Raw genomic sequence first — 17,207 nt, 5'->3', positions numbered from 1 at the left:
TCGAATCAAAGCTATGCTGCAGAATGGATTTAATAGTTTTCAAAAACCATTTGACTTTTAAATCAGGATGAACAATTCTGGCAAGCCTGCAATGATAAGGACATATGACAGGACCAACACCTTGCTGATTCCCATTTCACAGAATTCCACTAATTAAATCAGAAAATTGATCCAATCTGCTGAATTTATCTGTTATATTTGAAGTCTGTCCTTTGGTTCAGGTCTCCATTACAGATCTCCTGGCAATATCATACTCACACTTTAAATTCTATAGCTACAGAAATCTTAGTCTGCAAATTTATGCTGGTTTACCAAGAGGGTCACTGTGGGAAGCAGGTCAAATAGTTAGAACTGACACAGATTCACTCTGAGTGCCAGATACCAAAATGGTCAGTTTGAAAGTGCAGCAAAAAAAACCAACAGGCTTGGGGACAAGGCACAAGTTGTTTTATTCCCTTAGCAAACCTTGGAAACTCTTTTTACAAACACTATTTTTGTCTTGGTTTTTGTACCAAGAGTAAGTATTTGCAGCAAAGCAGAACTTAAATGATCACAAATGTAAAGAAAGAACTTGGCAGGAGAAGATTTATGCGCTATCAGCTCATGCAAATGCTTGAAAAGAACTTCAGTACTCACATTGGGAGTCTTTGATCCACACTCCATGGATATGCATATAAGGAAAGCTTTCTAATAAACTTCAAGGGACTTTGAGTACAATTGCACAAAAGACAAAATCATATTTAATAGTCAAATCTAGAAAAGGTAATCTATAATCTTTCAGAGGACTCGAAGAGGTAACACAAAGGTTGGAACCTACAACTTTTAGGTCAGATATTATTCAGCTGAAGAAGAAGGTGAAGGATTTCAGCAAATTTTCCATTTTGTTTTGATACTAAAATCCAGTAACTGCTAGCTGGAAGAAGAGCTAGTGCTTCCCTTCCTTTATACAATTTATTTTGTGGAAGAAAAAGCAAAATCGTTACAAAAGGAATGAGATTTTTGCTACAATTACAGTTGAAACAAGAACTCACTGTATGAGAGTTATCAAAAATGTTTCACATTAACAGTCAAAACGTCAAAAGATCTCATGACCCATAGTCTGACTTTTAATAGACCAGCTCAGAAATTATTTTCTGAGTTTGAATTATTAAAGTAAATAAGTACATCTAAAATTTATGAATCAAAATCAATTTTAAATGGAAAACCATTTGTTTTCATAGGTTCTGTTTATGAAAAAATTTATATGGCGTACTTAGACTGTTTCAAAACTCCTTGGGGAAAAAAATAAAATAAAATAAAATAAAAAATAGCAATATCTCTCCAGTGGCAGCAATTCCCATTTTACATATTTGAAGGAAAATCCTAAAAATTGCATTACTGAAATAGTTACTCAGTTAATCTTTTTATTTTACCAGATAAAACATTAAATTGTGAATGGCATTTTCCTAAGGTCTTTTTAATAGGTTAGAGAAGGAGAAAACATTAATATGGACAAACTGTACCAGTTTAACTATGTTAAACAGTTTAAAATGGGAGGTGATCCTACACAATTTAATTAAATTAAGACAAAATTCAGTGCAAGAGAACTGTTTAAGCTGAGCTGGCCTTAGCAAGTAAGTTGTTTTGTTTTAAGAGGATTAGTGTTTTAGTCCCTAAAATCATCTGATTGTCTGACTAAATATATTATGATATGCCTGTAAATAACTAAAGCGAACAAACTATAGATGGGCTGATAACCTAAATGGTTAAGTGGGGCTTTATACATTAATATTATTTTCTTCTGGAGGCAGCTGGGACTCAGGTTTCCAAGGCATTTTACGAAGCACCCTGGGAATGGCAATCTTTCCTCCTCCTTTGATTTATAGCATGGAGATGCTTGCTAATGAGAAAAATAATCAAAGATCTGGAGGACTGAACTCTATCAATCCTTTAGGAAGGAAAGCATGAAAATCCTTAATGATGCCAGAGGCTCACATGCTAAAAGGATTGCAGATGATTCTAATTAATATGGACCATTCAGACTTTGTAACTGGCAGCACCGAAAAACAATCCCTGCTTTCTAGGTCAGATATACAGACACTTGAAAGCAACTGCCAAATATCAGTCCCTAAGATGTCTGCTTCTGTTTATGGGCTAAAAAAAAAAAACAACAAAAAATAACCAAACTGGCAGGGAGAGGCTTTAGATATCTAGGGCTAAATATTCATTGAATGTAAAGGAGAAGGATTGTGGTTCTTCTTTTACAGGGAGAAAAGGAGGAGAAACAATGTAAGAAATCTGCCATCCTTCAGCCTTGCATCCTAACCTGTGCATAGCAAGCCCAATGTGCAAACAGCCCAACAGCCACCCGCTGCTATGCTGTAAAGAAGCTCATGTTGGGAAGTGTGAGAGATTGCAGCATCACTTTAAAAAGCAGCAGAGTTCCCAGGCCAAAGACAGCAGAGACAGCCAGGGTTCCCCCAGGCACGGGGAGGAGGCTGACACTGTCACTGCTTCACAGAAGCCATCACCATTCAGGTCAGGAAGGCTTAAGGCACGATTTGGCCTCTAAGTCTGCTGGAAACTGTGAAATAAAACGTGTGCCAAGCGATCCTGACAATGGAGTTGTGGTAAATTAAATGGAAAAAAAATGTAACAGCTGGGTGTTATTAATTTCTGTCCGACCATGTAACAGTGCACGCCCCGTACCAAGCCCAAAGCCACCAAAACAGAGTGGCAACACAGCGTCCCAGAGGGCACCCCGTTTAGCCACCAAGCAGAAAACCTCTCTTGACTCTGCACTGTGAAAGACTGTGCAACAGTCCCTAGGGTTACAATCCTTCTTTGTCTGAATAAAACACCATGCAAGCAAAGTTTGCCATGAAGCAGTTATTTTCCCTCAGTCTTTCCTGTAGCTCCCTTAGAGTCTTCGCATTGTTCTGTACTTCCCCTTGGCTCAGCCCATTTATAAAATAAGTATGCCACTAAAACAGCCATTTAGAAAGCATTTTGTACATATAAATTGATCTTAGAAAAAAGCACCATAAAGGAAACAATCCACTACAAATAACTGTTACAGCTGCTGCTCCTGAGGCAATACATCACAGGCCCACTTGTCCTGGAACAAGTGAAGAAGGATCCCTGTCATTTCTGAATGTGGTAACACAATGAAATGCTGGTAATGCAAAGCTGAGTGGCAGTGATGAAACAGCATCATTGCACAGAACCTGTCAAATGCATTTACTTAATGATAAAGTAGCTAAGCCTGAGGCAATATGGTTCTGCTGGCAGTGGTTTTAGCAGATCTTTTAGAAACATGGTTTTGCTAATGTCTGTGAGAGATGTTTACTGCAGCTAAAGAGAAGATAGGAAATATGCTGCATGGACTATTAAAGATCATCTACTACAATAATCCAACATTCCTGTACAAATGAAATAGAGACCAGAATCTACCTTGTTTTGCCTTATCTGTCTAATCAAACGGCAAAGTAGACACTTAAAAGGAAGAATGGCATTCTGATACCCTTTATTCAGCTTGTTAATGTGTTATATTACTGTCCTAAGTAAGAAGCTATTTGAAAATTAAAGCTGAATTGTCAAGCATGATTCTTCAGGAAAAAAGGACAGAACCCAAACACTTTGATGAGATGTAGATGTACTCATGAGAGATCATAGAACAAAAAGTATCTTTCTGATTTTAAATATTTTATGGTAAGAACACACTGGAATAAAGATACCTTTTGTGTTTTTTTTTTTTTTTACTGTCAGCGAGCAAGATTAAATACAAAAGTGTAAAATAATGACATGCTTTGACTCATATGGTGCCCAGATGCTCCAGAGCTTTCTCTTTCCTTTTGACTGTGTATCTGAACCATTTGACTGTGTATCTGAAAAGCATGAAATGTTTGTGTTTGACAGTCAGACATGAAGTAACGTGAGATAAATACAAGACTGGTGTGTGTGTGTGTTTAGATGCTGCAAAATAAATCAGAATACCTATTATTTATACAAAAATGAGTAAGCAATATGCTGCAGAGAAAAAAAGGACTGGAATCCTCTCTGTTTCTTCCTGCACCAGGCTAATACAATCTGTGAATATCAACACATTGAAAGAAAACATATGCTGGTGTATTTCTTTTTATAACAAAATGGCTCAAAGAGGCCATGGTAGATGGAAGGAACACAGAATCACATCTGATGAATGCATACACAAATGCAGGCTAATACTGTCAGCAAACTTCAAAACAGAACGAGAGAGAAGAAGACATGGTCTCCACTCTCTATCAGTAAGGACATCCAACCTAATGTGACAGCTGCTACTATATTCTCTGGAATACGACAGGGAACATTCAGAGGTCACAGTGACCGCAAGATGAACTGATGTAGTGGACAAAAAAATCATGCCATGAGCCAAAGCCAAAGGTGATACTGCTCCTCAGAGAAAAGTGCTCCAGCATTGGAGACAGCTGTCCTATTTCTAGGATTGCTCATTTAATGTCTTTTATGCAGAACTAAAAAACTAGTGATGATGAGACAATCAGGATTCCAGAGTGATCTAACTTCTCCAGCATTTTACTGCTAAAAAATCTCTTTGAGAAATCCAGTTTCCCCTTATTTTTTGTTCTTTGCTACCTAATGCAATGCTCAGACTCATTCTCACAGGAACTTTCATTAAATATTTAGAGCTTCATCCAAAGAAGGGCTAACCCTGCTTTACTGCAAGTACACTTCATACACTGAAGGAAGCTAATCGATTTCAGTGCATAAAACTTATCTCAAAACCTGTGATATCAAAGGAACAACAACAACATAAATCAGGTAGGAACTATTCAAACCAAGTATTACATTGCATGCTAATCCAAGTAAGAACAATAATTACAGAATGAGTAGCTGTAGCCAAACAAATCCACAGCACAGTCCAATGGGCTACAAGAGAAATAGCACAAAATAATCCGGCTTACATTATTTTAGCAGATAAAGCACCATTTTGAAATAACCATCCTCTAAAAGAAGCCACCAGAAGATTAGTATCTTTGTCTTTATGTGAGTCCACAAAATAATCAGGTACCTAAACTTATGTACAGCAAAAGTTAGAAAGCAAAAGAGCACAGAGAAAATTCTTGCAGAAAGAAGGACAACCATTAACCTTTACACATCCAAGACAGCTGAGCCTGGTGCAGTTCACTGAGCAGATGGAAGGCAGGAAACCTTACACCTGTCTAATGGGATTCTCATGTTCCCCAATGCACAGCAGGAAGTGCTGCACGCATGGGACTCCCCTAGACACACACACACACACACACACAGACACACACACACACACACAAACAATTCGCAAAAAATGAGATGTTACTGCGCAAACCTACTACTGTAGGATAGTGAAGCTAGCTGGGAACATCCTACATCTTCCCAGCTAGGAACACATAGAAGCACTGAAGGATACAGGGCAAAATGGGCCACAGAGATAACCACACCTTGGTCCCCACATGGAGCTCCTCCCAGCATGCCACATGCCAGGTGAACACAGGAGCCCCTGTAGGTAACACATACACATACACATACACATACACATACACATACACATACACACCAATGCAGGCTGGTGTGAGCCCTGAAAACCACCCAGCCACAGCAGCACCTCCTCCCAGCACAGAGCTATTTCTGCTATCTTATGTTGGGCTGACATACAAAGTGCAGATGGACCCTACCTGAGCCAGGATACGAGGTCTTTCCAGGGAGCTGCTCAGCCCACAAAACCTTATACTGCACCGCCTGCCTCTGAGGCACTGTGCAAGGATTGTCCTTGTGCACTTCCTCAGACAACACAAACCCAAAATTCATGGCTGTGAGTGCCGCAAAGATGAGATATACAAATGCCTAAGGCATGCTGAGTAGCAGAACATACCTCTCCATGGGCATGTTTCATGGTGCCTCAATTATATTAGTTAGCATCCTCTCTAGCACACTAGGGTAGCAAAAGTTCAGCGTATCCATCAGGGAGATGCATACAGTTATTACAAAGGAGTTTTATATTAATAGAGGCAAATTTGTGTTTCACACTATGCTACAGCATAGGACCTCTCAGCAAATGCCTTTACCTCAGCCCTTTTCTTCACATGCATTCAAATCTCCATTGAAGTTCTGCATGTCTGTACATGTATAAGCTGACCATCACCAAGAGGACACAGGGAATCATCAAAATGCTTACAAAATACTAAACAAACCAAAACACTTATCCTGAAAGAGCCAAACATATTCTATTCCAAGGAGAATCTCCATGCAATCCTGCAATATTGTCTTATGAAAAATGAGTCATGTCTGAATACATCATGTAGGAAAGCTCCATGAACCAAGGACCCATCTATTCAGATATGGGTATCCGCTCAGGCTATGTAATTTTTCCATCCTATCTGTATAGCACAAGCAAAACAGGCATAAAAAAAAAGCAAAGTGGGATGTGTAAAGCAATGTGGAGACAAGTAAATTGCTCTCTGAGCAACAACTGGGCTCCAGTGAATTGCTCAGTGTAGCCTGGTAACTAAGAGCAGCACCAGAATCAAAGTGTAACACACCTCTGCCTACTCAAAAATGATCCCCAAGACCACAAAAACAGATATAAAATGTGGCTCTCCTGTCCAACTGAAAGCATTCAGTCAGCAGTTTCTAGAACAGTTATCCATCTAACATCTGCTTATTCTTACAGTTGTTGTCATGGCTCAGAGGGAAGCTGGAATGCTGCTCAAACCTAATGTTTTCCCAAGTGACAAATAGCAAAATGGTACTAAAGATTAGGCAGCAAAACAAACAAAAAAAAAAAACAACATAGAAACCTGGGATGCAGAAGACAGAAATGGTTCCACAATTCAGTGCTATTACAAAGTCCACCCCATTTCTTCTCCTAATACAGTGAATGGCATCAGAGAAAAGACAACACTGCTCTGGCTGTTGTGCTGGAGATAACAAACAACGACCCTGAAGGGTAGCAGCACTACTAGTCTGTAGGATGCATGGCAGAAGTGACTACTGTGACCATGCAGCTTTTCTTCCTGTGCAACAAAAGGGCTGTACAACTTTATGAATGAGTTATTGTTTGACCTATTATCTGCCTGTTTGCCACACACATTATCCTGGACAAGCAACGACCAGTGATAGAAGATCCCACAGAGTCTTTAGGTAAATTGTTTTAGCAATGAATTTGTCTCACTATTGAATTTTTTTTTTTGTTTTGTATTTCTCCAACTTCAATACCAAACACTTTGCTGCTTTCACCTTTTCAGCTGGAGGAGCCTGTAATAGCTATGTAGCTATTACACTTGGTGAGCAAGTTACCAGTCAGTTTTCATCTTGCAAAGTAAGACTGAGATCTGTGGTTTCAGGACTACAACTACTGAAGAGTGTTCAAACTCTCCAGTTTATAAATTTTCTTTCCTGAAAAGCAGATGTCATAAACCTGTGTTTCTGTCTGAACTACATTCACTTTTATGTAAGAAATCACATATGCGTGCTGATCAAAGCGTATCTCAAATATACTTGGTGATAATGGAACCAACAGATTGAGTCTGAAAACTACCAGAAGCACCAACAACTCAAAGAAGTATGAACACAACCTAGTTCTGTATCAGAATCTGGTCCCTCTTAGGGGAACACATGAAGATCTCCTCAAAGCTTTCAACAGAGCCTTTCTCCTGTAAGGACCCAAAATCTGTGACTTCACAGTTTCTTTTCTTTTTTTCTTTTTTTTCGTTTTTTGTTTTTAATTTTTTTTTTTATTATTTTTTTTTTTTTTTTTAATATCCATCATCTTTCTCCAGGGAACACTTCAGCAATGAGTAATCAGGCTGCCTGCAGGGTTTCTGCCAGGCTGTGTGAGCTCGTCATTCCTGCAGCAGCAACATCGGACAAGCTGCGATCGCTGAGATTGGGTTTTAGATTCATTTAGCAGATTTGAAACTAATCTGCTCTCCTCTAAAGCCTGAGCTCAGCCTAGTACAGAAAAAGGAAAGATCTATCTAACAAGCATGATGGCATGGCAGGGGATCCAGCAGAAGTGCCCCCTCTATCACAGAAAGTGAAATGGAAAAATAAATTAAAATGAAGCAGGATAACCTTGTTTATACAGATACACAGGCAGTAATACACGCAATAGTCAAAGTAAGTTAGATGCATGGTCTGGGCACCTCTCACAGAAAACAGCTGAGGTGGTCTCATCCTGTTTAACCACTGTGATGATAGTTCTACAACATCTTCCTCACCAAGCCTGACCACTCCATCATACATGCAGGCTTGAGTGCACCCATCCACACAAACCCTGAGCACATCTACCTGCACCCAGAGACGCTAATTCCACTAACTGCCACTCAGTACTATCACTGGTTACAGACATTCCCCAGGGCCTGGAGCAGACATTATTTCCATTACCACAGACCAATCGCTCCAGGCAAAGATCTGCAAGCAGCCTTCCTGGCATATAGCACAGCCCTTTCAATACCTGAGAATGTGCCAAAAAAAACTGGGAGACTACAAGCAAGGTCTCAGGATTCCCACTGAATTCCTAGTATGGCCACAAGAAGCCGGAAAATGGATCCAAAGTGAAAGCCCACAATGCAGAACGTCATGAGCTCAGAAGAAGGGGACAAACTCCATTCTCCTCTGAAAGGACACGTGGTCATGTGCTTTCATTGCTCGTTGCTGACAGAGAGCCAAAGTGCTAGCATGGGTAACAGCCAAATAAATTCTTCAAGAGCCTTTTTTTACCTTAATGGTAAAAAAGCTACAGCATTAAGGTTCAGAGGAAAAGCAGGAATTTAGAAGTCTCCACCCAGTTTTGTCAGAGCTTCACACAGGACGGTGGTAAATAGCTTCGTCCTGAACAGCAGGCTATACTTTGCTTAAAAAGGATTTTTGTTCTACTCAAAGTACTTTGACTTGCTGAAATCTACTGCATTTACTTATGAAGGCAGAACTACACTGTTTTCTGTGTTTTAAACTGCTACATCTCACAGGCTAGGACTTTTCACTTAGCAACCTCCACTTCTTCTAGAGAGTAGATCTGGGAGCAGGGGTGAGCTGATTTAATAGCAGCTACACAGCCTCCGCACACAAGGGAGAGTGTCTGCATCTGGTTGAAGGGGACACAACATACTCTCTGCTACGAAGTGTGATTTCGCTAAGCATGGCATGAAATCTGGTGTCCTGAAGCTCTGTCACATTACAGTCTATGTCTGGAGAGGAATGATAGGATGTCTACTGAGCACTGTTAACTACAGAATCAATTGCTGTGCTTTCAAGCCATTAGCAAAGTCTTGGCTCACAGACTTGGATGAGCTGGCAGCTCAGCCCTATGTTGAATTAGTGTGATACAAAAGGAGCTATTAGGATCTGTCTTTTACATTTCCCAAAACATACAGTATAGCTGCTTGCACCTCTTCTTACTTGAACAAACCCTTCCTTACCAGCAGCATCCTCACATTCTTTCTTTTCTGTTCCAGAGAAGGAATTATTTTGGGATTGCCACTTCATTTTTTATTTCCCCCATGGAAACAAAAATAGGATTACTCTCGTTTCCATCCCTCACACACATTCCAGTTTCCAACAAGAACAGAGCTGCTTCCCTTCCATTGTGCATGAAACTCTCCACACCCAAAATTTCCAAGGCAGAATTGCCAGTGGGTCCTGGGATGTTTCAGCCTGTTCCTGTCCAAGCTCTTCTCTGCCACTGTCAGTGGCACACACTGCAATGAGCAGTCACAGCAACCAGAGGCAACCTGGTGTTACATGAGAAGGAATTCCAAGGGGACTGGTTATGTGAACAGAGAGAACTCAGCACGAACAGGTTCTACCCCTGGGCACATCTCCCTTTTGTCTAGTGTATTTCCAAACATCATGAGAGCTTTCTGTAGGCCATTTCAGAAGTATAAATTCAGCTCTTGCTTCCACTGTAAGGTTTGGGGCTCAGAGTTTAAGATCCATTTGTTGGATGCATTTATTTGCCTCACATCTAAGACCACTCTTTCTGGACGGCAGCACCCAGTAGACAATGCAGAAATGAAAGTACACATTCAATACAGCATGTTCTTATATACAGAGGAAAAGGATAACATGGGGAAGTAAGAGCAAAGTGAAAAAAACCTCACATTTATTCAAGTCTGTTAACTCTGTGTCTTACCTTCCTATGGGTCCCAGATCCCCTGAGTCCTGGCTGCCTGCGTCACTGGGTGTGCTCACTGATTTCGAAGAGGGAGACATAGGGGTTGGGACTAAATAATGAAAATAACAGGTATCCCATGTTAACACATGCAGCGACTGCACTGATGAAGAGCAGTGTCAGACAAATCAAAACCAATGGACCAAAATGATAGTGGATGAATGAGTAGGAGAGTTTGAAATGGTGAAAGCAAATAAGGAAGGAAAGAAAAAGAAAAGGAAGAGAGTCAAGTGAATTTTAAGTCTTCTGGAAGTGTTAAAACTGACATGTATCTAGACAGGACTGAAAGCCCAATGGAAATCTACAGCTAATCAATGAAGAAGATACCTGTAGAAATAAAATAGTACTTGTTTTCTTGAGTCTGGTTTGAAGTTGCTTGGCAAAAGATTTTAAAGGTATGAAGAAGTATCAGGGGCTTGTCTTGTCAAAAATCTAAGTGAACTCTTCTGGTAAAGTCACATAGGCAACAAGCATACTTTTCAAATTCTGAATTTAAATCAAAAGCCAGTGTCCATTAGATATGCTCTAAGGCTGCAGTGTGGAAATGACATCAAAAATAAAAGCTAAATAAGGAAATCAGCTAAGTTAAAATCATTTCCCAAAGATGCTGAGAATTCACAGTTCACTTGGCAATTGTTTTCTTAAGTAATGCAGGTCATAAAAAATTTCGATTTTGGGTGGGACATGATTTCAACATTCAAGGAAAAGTTCCCTTGGTTTAGACACTATTTGCCCAAGCTCTTGAAATTATTTTCTCTTTGTCTTGCCAGAGTTTTTGAAGCATATTTCATGCAAAGGCAGTTTTGTTTCCTGAAACAGGAAAGGAAGTTCATAGCTCAAGGTCAGCCCAAGTTAAAGCTCTTCAACAAAGAAATAATAAATAAAAGAGCAAAAATATCCTGATTTCTTTTAAAATGGTTTCTCAAAAATATTAAAAATTAAGAGATAGCTCCAGTCAAGATTTAAAGCAAGTATTCTTTAAAGCAGCCACGTTGAATAAAACACAAAAAGAGGGCTTAACGCAAAAGCAAAGTTTCCATTTGGTTTAAATCATGTGCATTTCTTTTTATAGATTTAACAGAGTAAAACTTTAAAATACTTTGTTATGCTTTACAATGTATAATGACAGACCTGTCAAGAGATTTGAATTTTCCATATGGTCAAGCATTTAATACAGATTCTCCCTAGAGACTGTCACAGAAATGACTGCAGCGTGAAAAGTGAATTCATCTTCGTGACAGCCCTTTGGCAGGTTACAGGTATGTCTGGTTGTTTACATATTCCATATTCAGAGTAGACCTGGCATCATGTGAAGGTGGAATTAAATCCTCCTTCTATAATAATTGTGAGTGTATGTAAGGGGAACAAAAGAGAACAAAATACTATTTTTAACTAAATAATCTTACACGTGAATTTACGAGTTCTTTTGACAGGATCAAACAGAAAAAAATTAACTAAGATAAAAACTGATAATTTGCAACATGAATATATGTGTTTGGTCAATAAAATGATAAGGACATATATACTCATTCTCACATAAAAATGAGTACTTTTAATGCTATACATTAAAAAGATATATGATTTTATCTTGGACCTTACTTTTGTATCATGATATAATTTAAAAAACATATTTTATTATACATAAAAATAACCTAACCATTACTTGTCAGACAATTCTTCTGAGAAGTGGTGTCTAAAAGCTTCAGTCACTCTATCACAACCTATAAAAATAGTAACTTTTCTCAATACATGTTGGTTGATGCAAGTAATTAATTCAAATTCCAATTCAGAATGTCACTACCTACTTGCATATGCACCCAGGCATCTGTAGAAGCTGCTTTCCTAAACCAAAACTTCAACATTTTGTCAAATTTGAAGTTTCTCCTATATATTACTGGCAAAAATAACCAGGGGTAAAATTCTAGATTCAGTCACAATGAACTTAATGAAAGGGCTTGATAGCTCCAGAAAGGCCAAGGTTTCAGCTAAAACAGCGAGAGTGATCCCAAATTTGAGGGAGAGGGGGAAGGGGAAGGGGAAGGGGAAGGAGAAGGGGAAGGGGAAATGGAAGGAAATTTCTCACTTTAGGACCACTCCATAAATGAGGCAGATCTTAATCAAGGTAATCCATACTCAGATACTGTATGTGTTTTTAAACTGAAGCCTTCAGGTTCTATAACTAAAATATCAAAACAAAAAAAAAGATGTCAAGCAGAAGAAACCAGAGCAAAAATGTACAATAGTGACTGTTTGTGAAAACACAAAAGTGTTTTTCTATTTGTGATTTTTGCTTCTTTTTTTAAATTTTGCTTCTCCAGTTTTTCTTAATTTTAAAAGAAACACAGTGGGAGTTCCCACATAACTATGCTCCTCCTTCCTTACAAATGCTTAATTTGAATTTTTGAATCAAAACTTGGGGCTAAGGAAGTTAGCACTTATATTTTTGAGTGAGAAGACAAAACAGTCCATCAGAAAAGAAATCACTGCTGGTATGCAAAACCAACCTGCATTATGTTCATAAAAAATTCCTGAAGAAATGAAACAGATGTTTTTGGCAATGACAAGTACTCAAAATGCCATGAGCTTGTATACGTGAATGGTATGGCAGGCATTCAAACAGAAGAGTTCACTTCACTAATACAGCCAAAAATAAAAAAAGCCAAGCATGCTTTAGTAGAAAGAAAGCATTAGTTGTGGCAGAGCTGAATGCTTTACAGTGTGCTTCTCTTAAATACCTAGAGGTGGTTCTGGGGATATACCAATGCTCTGTAACAAAGCCTCTGTCTCTCTTCTTTTACGGTCTAGGTCAGAATCTTCCTGAGCTGGCTCCTTCTTCTGCTGTAGATCAGCCTGAGTTAAACCACAAGAGAACAGAAAAGTTTATTTCATATGTAATCAGCTCTAGCAATTCTACGTGTGGAAATATTTGTAAGCACTATTGCTTAGGTACAATTTGAAATTCATTTTGACACTTTTAGGTAATTTGTAACTTAGATAATTTATACTGTATATATCAGCAACAATATTTTTCCCTAAATGGATGGTAAAACTGGTTTTTGCAAGGATATTTGCAAGAATTTTTACTGGACAATGATGGAAATTTTCTGCCTCTTACTGAGGAGGTGCAACATATTCAACTAACATAAAAGCTGACCATAGAACAACAAGTATCATTACCCTGAATAGAACTGGCCCCTTTCCTACTTACTTCAGAATCAAGAAAAAAATTTCATTGCATTTCAGTGATGTAGCTTAAGGTCCTACATTTGGTCCCAAGCACTTGTTGGGAAAAGAAATACTTGCTCATTAATTTCAATATCCAAAAGGTGCAAAGGAAAGAACTGACATCTCTAAACTAGGACTTTGGCAGCCCTGGGCTCACTAAAGGCCCAAAAGACCCTTCCCTCTCTGTTTAGCTATCTCTACATCCTTGGAGCTTCCATATATTAGTCTTCCCCCACTCTGATCTGTGGGTATCTAAAAACAGCAGGACCACCTGCATTAGCCGGAATCCCACAACGAGGTTGCCCTTTCTACTGAAACCAGAGTGTTGGAAAAGAGGACTTGTGCAGCTCCTCAGACTGGTGTTGATCTTGGTGCAGGCACAACAGAAAACCTGGAAATTCAGAATATTTGTGTTCTCCAGTTCGGAAACAGCCAGGAAGCAGTGATTTTATAGTCAAGGCCCAGGCATACTCCTGTGCTCAGCTCTTCCCATGAACTATCTCACAGTATGTAGGGTTGTAGACAGCTCTCCTGCACCAGTGAGAATGACCAAGCACCTTTGTGAGTGTCAGCCTTCACTACTGGAGCCATCTGGCACCACAGCACAGCCCATTTACACAATTATGCATGGCAGCATTATCTGCAGACATGGCTCTCGGGGCCAATGGAAAGTTTCAACCACCACAAGTTCTCCACCAGGCACAAAGTCAGAGTCAGGGGACAAAGAGAAAGGACCTAACAGCTCCCTTCAGCCATTATCTTGGCTCCTCTCCCTCTAGTTCTTTAGTAATGAACACTGAAAGCACAACCATTTAAAGATCTGCTTGTGGAGGACTTCCCCAGTGAGTCCGGGAGCCCCACTGGGTGTGTGCTCTAACTGCACAAATGTGGCTCAAATGAAAAAAGATTAAAAAGACAGCCAAAACTGGAATGCTGACTTCTTGGATCACGTCACATTTCCACGGTAATTCCATGAAATTCATGTACAATATTAAAGTGTCAGTTTAAAAGGAAACCAGTTATTAGTAAAGGATAACAGGTGCTTTAAACTACAGTAAGTGTTGACATTTGAAGGAAAGGAAGCATAATCACTTAATGCTTCTCTGACTTTGCATGAAAATGAATATCCACTCCCTGTCAATTCTCACCTCTATTCCACTAAGTGACTGAATAAAAAGAAGTACAAATCCCTTAATGATAAACCTAATGCATATTGTCAAGGACAAATAAACTAATATGTCAATCAAACTTTAACAGAACTGAAAGATGCACCCATGCCAGAAGATGAAAATGCAATTGCAATTATGTTTTACTTTACTGGAGAATAATAATTGTAAATCTGTTACCTTAGCTAGTAATCAAACTAGTCTTCAGAGTACAAAAATACATATTTAGATTGTAATGGCTTGAAAAAATGTGAGTCCTCTTTCTGTCTTTCCCCACTCTCCACTCCCTTTCCATTGAAGGAGAGCCCAGGAAAAAGCATTGTGGCAAATCAATTTTTCTTTCTCCATACACATGCACATCATGTTGTCTAAACTGTTGTCATTTGACAGTGCCGTGGTTTTAAAAGCAATTTCCTCACCCCAATATTCTTGACTAAAAATAAGCTTTTTGATTTTCAGGTTAGTCTGATGTGGGTTTGAGTCTCTCATTCCACATGACAGATACCTTGGGGCATACAATACTGAGATGTCAACACCTCAGCAAGCCCCCTGTGCAAGCATAAGCCATCTAAAAGATGGTTTTGCAAATTTACCTCTTTTTTCTTCCTTTCTTCCTCCTTCCGTTTCTTTTCTTCTCTTATCTGAGCCAAACGTTGTTTTTTGCGCTCAAGTTCTGCTTTTAAATCACTTTTGTCTGACATTTTGACTCTGCTGGAAACAAAAATATGGAAATCGAGGTGAAAATTGAATGATTACCCTATTTACTGAAAAAAAAAAGATAGTTAATTATATCAAAATGAGGGCTTCTAAAATTGCAACAAATATATTTCCATATAAACACTGGTCCTTGGACTGTACTGACATTGTAGGAAGTGGAATATTTTCTTCGCAATTTTCATTTCAAGAAACCAGACCACAATATCACCAAATGTGGAATATATTTTCAGACTGCCTCTACTACAAAATTACCTTTGTGAAGCAAACCTATTGCTGTTCAAAATAATGCTTTAATGCTTTCAAACTGAAGATAAATTCTTTTGATTTCCACGATCTTCAGCAGCTCTGCCAGAGTGTAGATCTCAGATCCACAAATAGATTCCAAGTACCAGAACCAGAGCTGCCCCAAACAGCCCCATACTTCTTAGACAAGTAATAATTTTACTTCCAAAAAATGGAAACAAGAGAGCTTTTGCTTATGCAGGTGCTTTGTACAGCTGCCAGGCAGGATCCCCTGTCCCACCAAGACAGTCCCACACAGACCATCAGTTCAATCTCAGTTTCCTTTTCACATTCACCCCTCCAGCGAGCACTCTCACCAAGCTCTGAGCTGTCCTACCCAGGAATTTCTTCCACCCTTTCCAGGGAAAGTTGGGCCATTCCCCCAAGAAGCTGCAGACAAGGCACAAAACCCCAGCAAATCAATGTTTCTCTTTAATGAAGCAGCACATTGCTCTGCCAACAGTCTTGTGCTCAGATCATCTTTCCAAGAGGCAGGAGACATGCCTAACACTCCTGATTTGATGCCAACCACACAAACTTGGCAAAAACATTTCTTCTGAAATACTGAAAGACCTCTTCCACCATTTAAACCCACTTTTCTTTAGAATAGAGATGTGAAGCCTCAAATACTCTTTTAAACCTCTGTTAGCCTATAATGATGTACATGAGACTTGAAAATAAAGGGTAAGGAAATAAAAAGTCATTCCATACAGATACAGAGCCAGATCTTTAAAGAAAATATATTAATGTTTTTCTACAGTTGTAAAACCCCACCACCATTGCACAAATCCATAACTTAAGTCACAGATTATTTATTGATTTTCTAACATTATAATCATTATGAACTGTAATCTAACTGTGTCAATACTGATTTTCTTACTAGGACTTTGTTTCAAGGACAGTTCTGACTAATATAGACATTCATGAAAAGAGCTAACTGTGCCTTTCCTGTTCACACATCACCGACCATATCCTCTGCTGCAACTCCAGATCAATCAGATCAATGGCAGTGCCATGTACACGCAATGGAAGTCTATTGTTCACTCGATGCATGGGAAATTTGAATGTCAGCTCTCCCTTAGCATAATGAGAACTCTACTCATATTACTGCCTGGATGGGTGGATGACCAAGAGAGTAAACTTATCTGCTAAAAATTACATGGCACTTTCACCCATCATGAATTTCACTGCAGACATCAGCTTCCTCCTCAAAATGATAAAAGCCTGATAGTTAGCATGGGACATGGAGGATATTGCCAACAAAACACCACCTGCACATTAAGCACAATCTTGGCCCCAAATGCTTTGTTGTCTTCGCAAGCATTTTCCTTAAAGGAAAGAATAAAATCACATTTGGAATCAGACAAGGAAACCATTTAATGAAAAGGGCAGACACAAGAGCAGCTCAAACTGCAGCTCACACTGCCACAGATTCTGCACTTCAGCAGAGCTGCCCATGCTGGCAAGGCACCCTTTCAAGGCCAGGGGACTCTGGTTCCATCCACAACAGCTGCCAGTAAATGGTATAGCTACAAAGGACAGCTGCCAACTAATGGGATCACTGGATACACTGGCTGCATGTGGAGGACCACCATTTCTTTATTCCTCTATCACTCTCATCCTATCCATAGTGG

General features: G+C 39.2%; 1 protein-coding gene across 10 annotated transcripts in view; it reads right to left on the bottom strand.

Annotated features, from left to right (window-relative positions):
• DYNC1I1 (dynein cytoplasmic 1 intermediate chain 1) overlaps positions 1-17,207 on the bottom strand; it is a 211,901-nt gene that overhangs the window by 152,205 nt on the left and 42,489 nt on the right. For 6 of the 10 annotated variants that reach the window (XM_041466643.1, XM_041466639.1, XM_041466640.1 and 3 more), the window contains 3 exons: positions 15,168-15,285; positions 12,919-13,033; positions 10,145-10,235 (listed from right to left, as the gene is read on the bottom strand). In XM_041466643.1, the coding sequence (XP_041322577.1) occupies positions 10,145-10,235; positions 12,919-13,033; positions 15,168-15,275 (314 nt within the window). In that variant the 5' untranslated portion in view covers positions 15,276-15,285. The remainder of the gene's footprint in view (positions 1-10,144; positions 10,236-12,918; positions 13,034-15,167; positions 15,286-17,207) is intronic. The other 4 variants (XM_041466641.1, XM_041466638.1, XM_041466646.1 and 1 more) reach the window with 2 other exon arrangements.

The sequence above is a fragment of the Pyrgilauda ruficollis genome, unplaced genomic scaffold (genome assembly GCF_017590135.1).
Source record: "Pyrgilauda ruficollis isolate IOZ18807 unplaced genomic scaffold, ASM1759013v1 scaffold2, whole genome shotgun sequence".
In the NCBI taxonomy this organism is placed as follows: Eukaryota; Metazoa; Chordata; class Aves; order Passeriformes; family Passeridae; genus Pyrgilauda; species Pyrgilauda ruficollis.
This window is presented reverse-complemented; position numbering and strand designations above follow the sequence as displayed.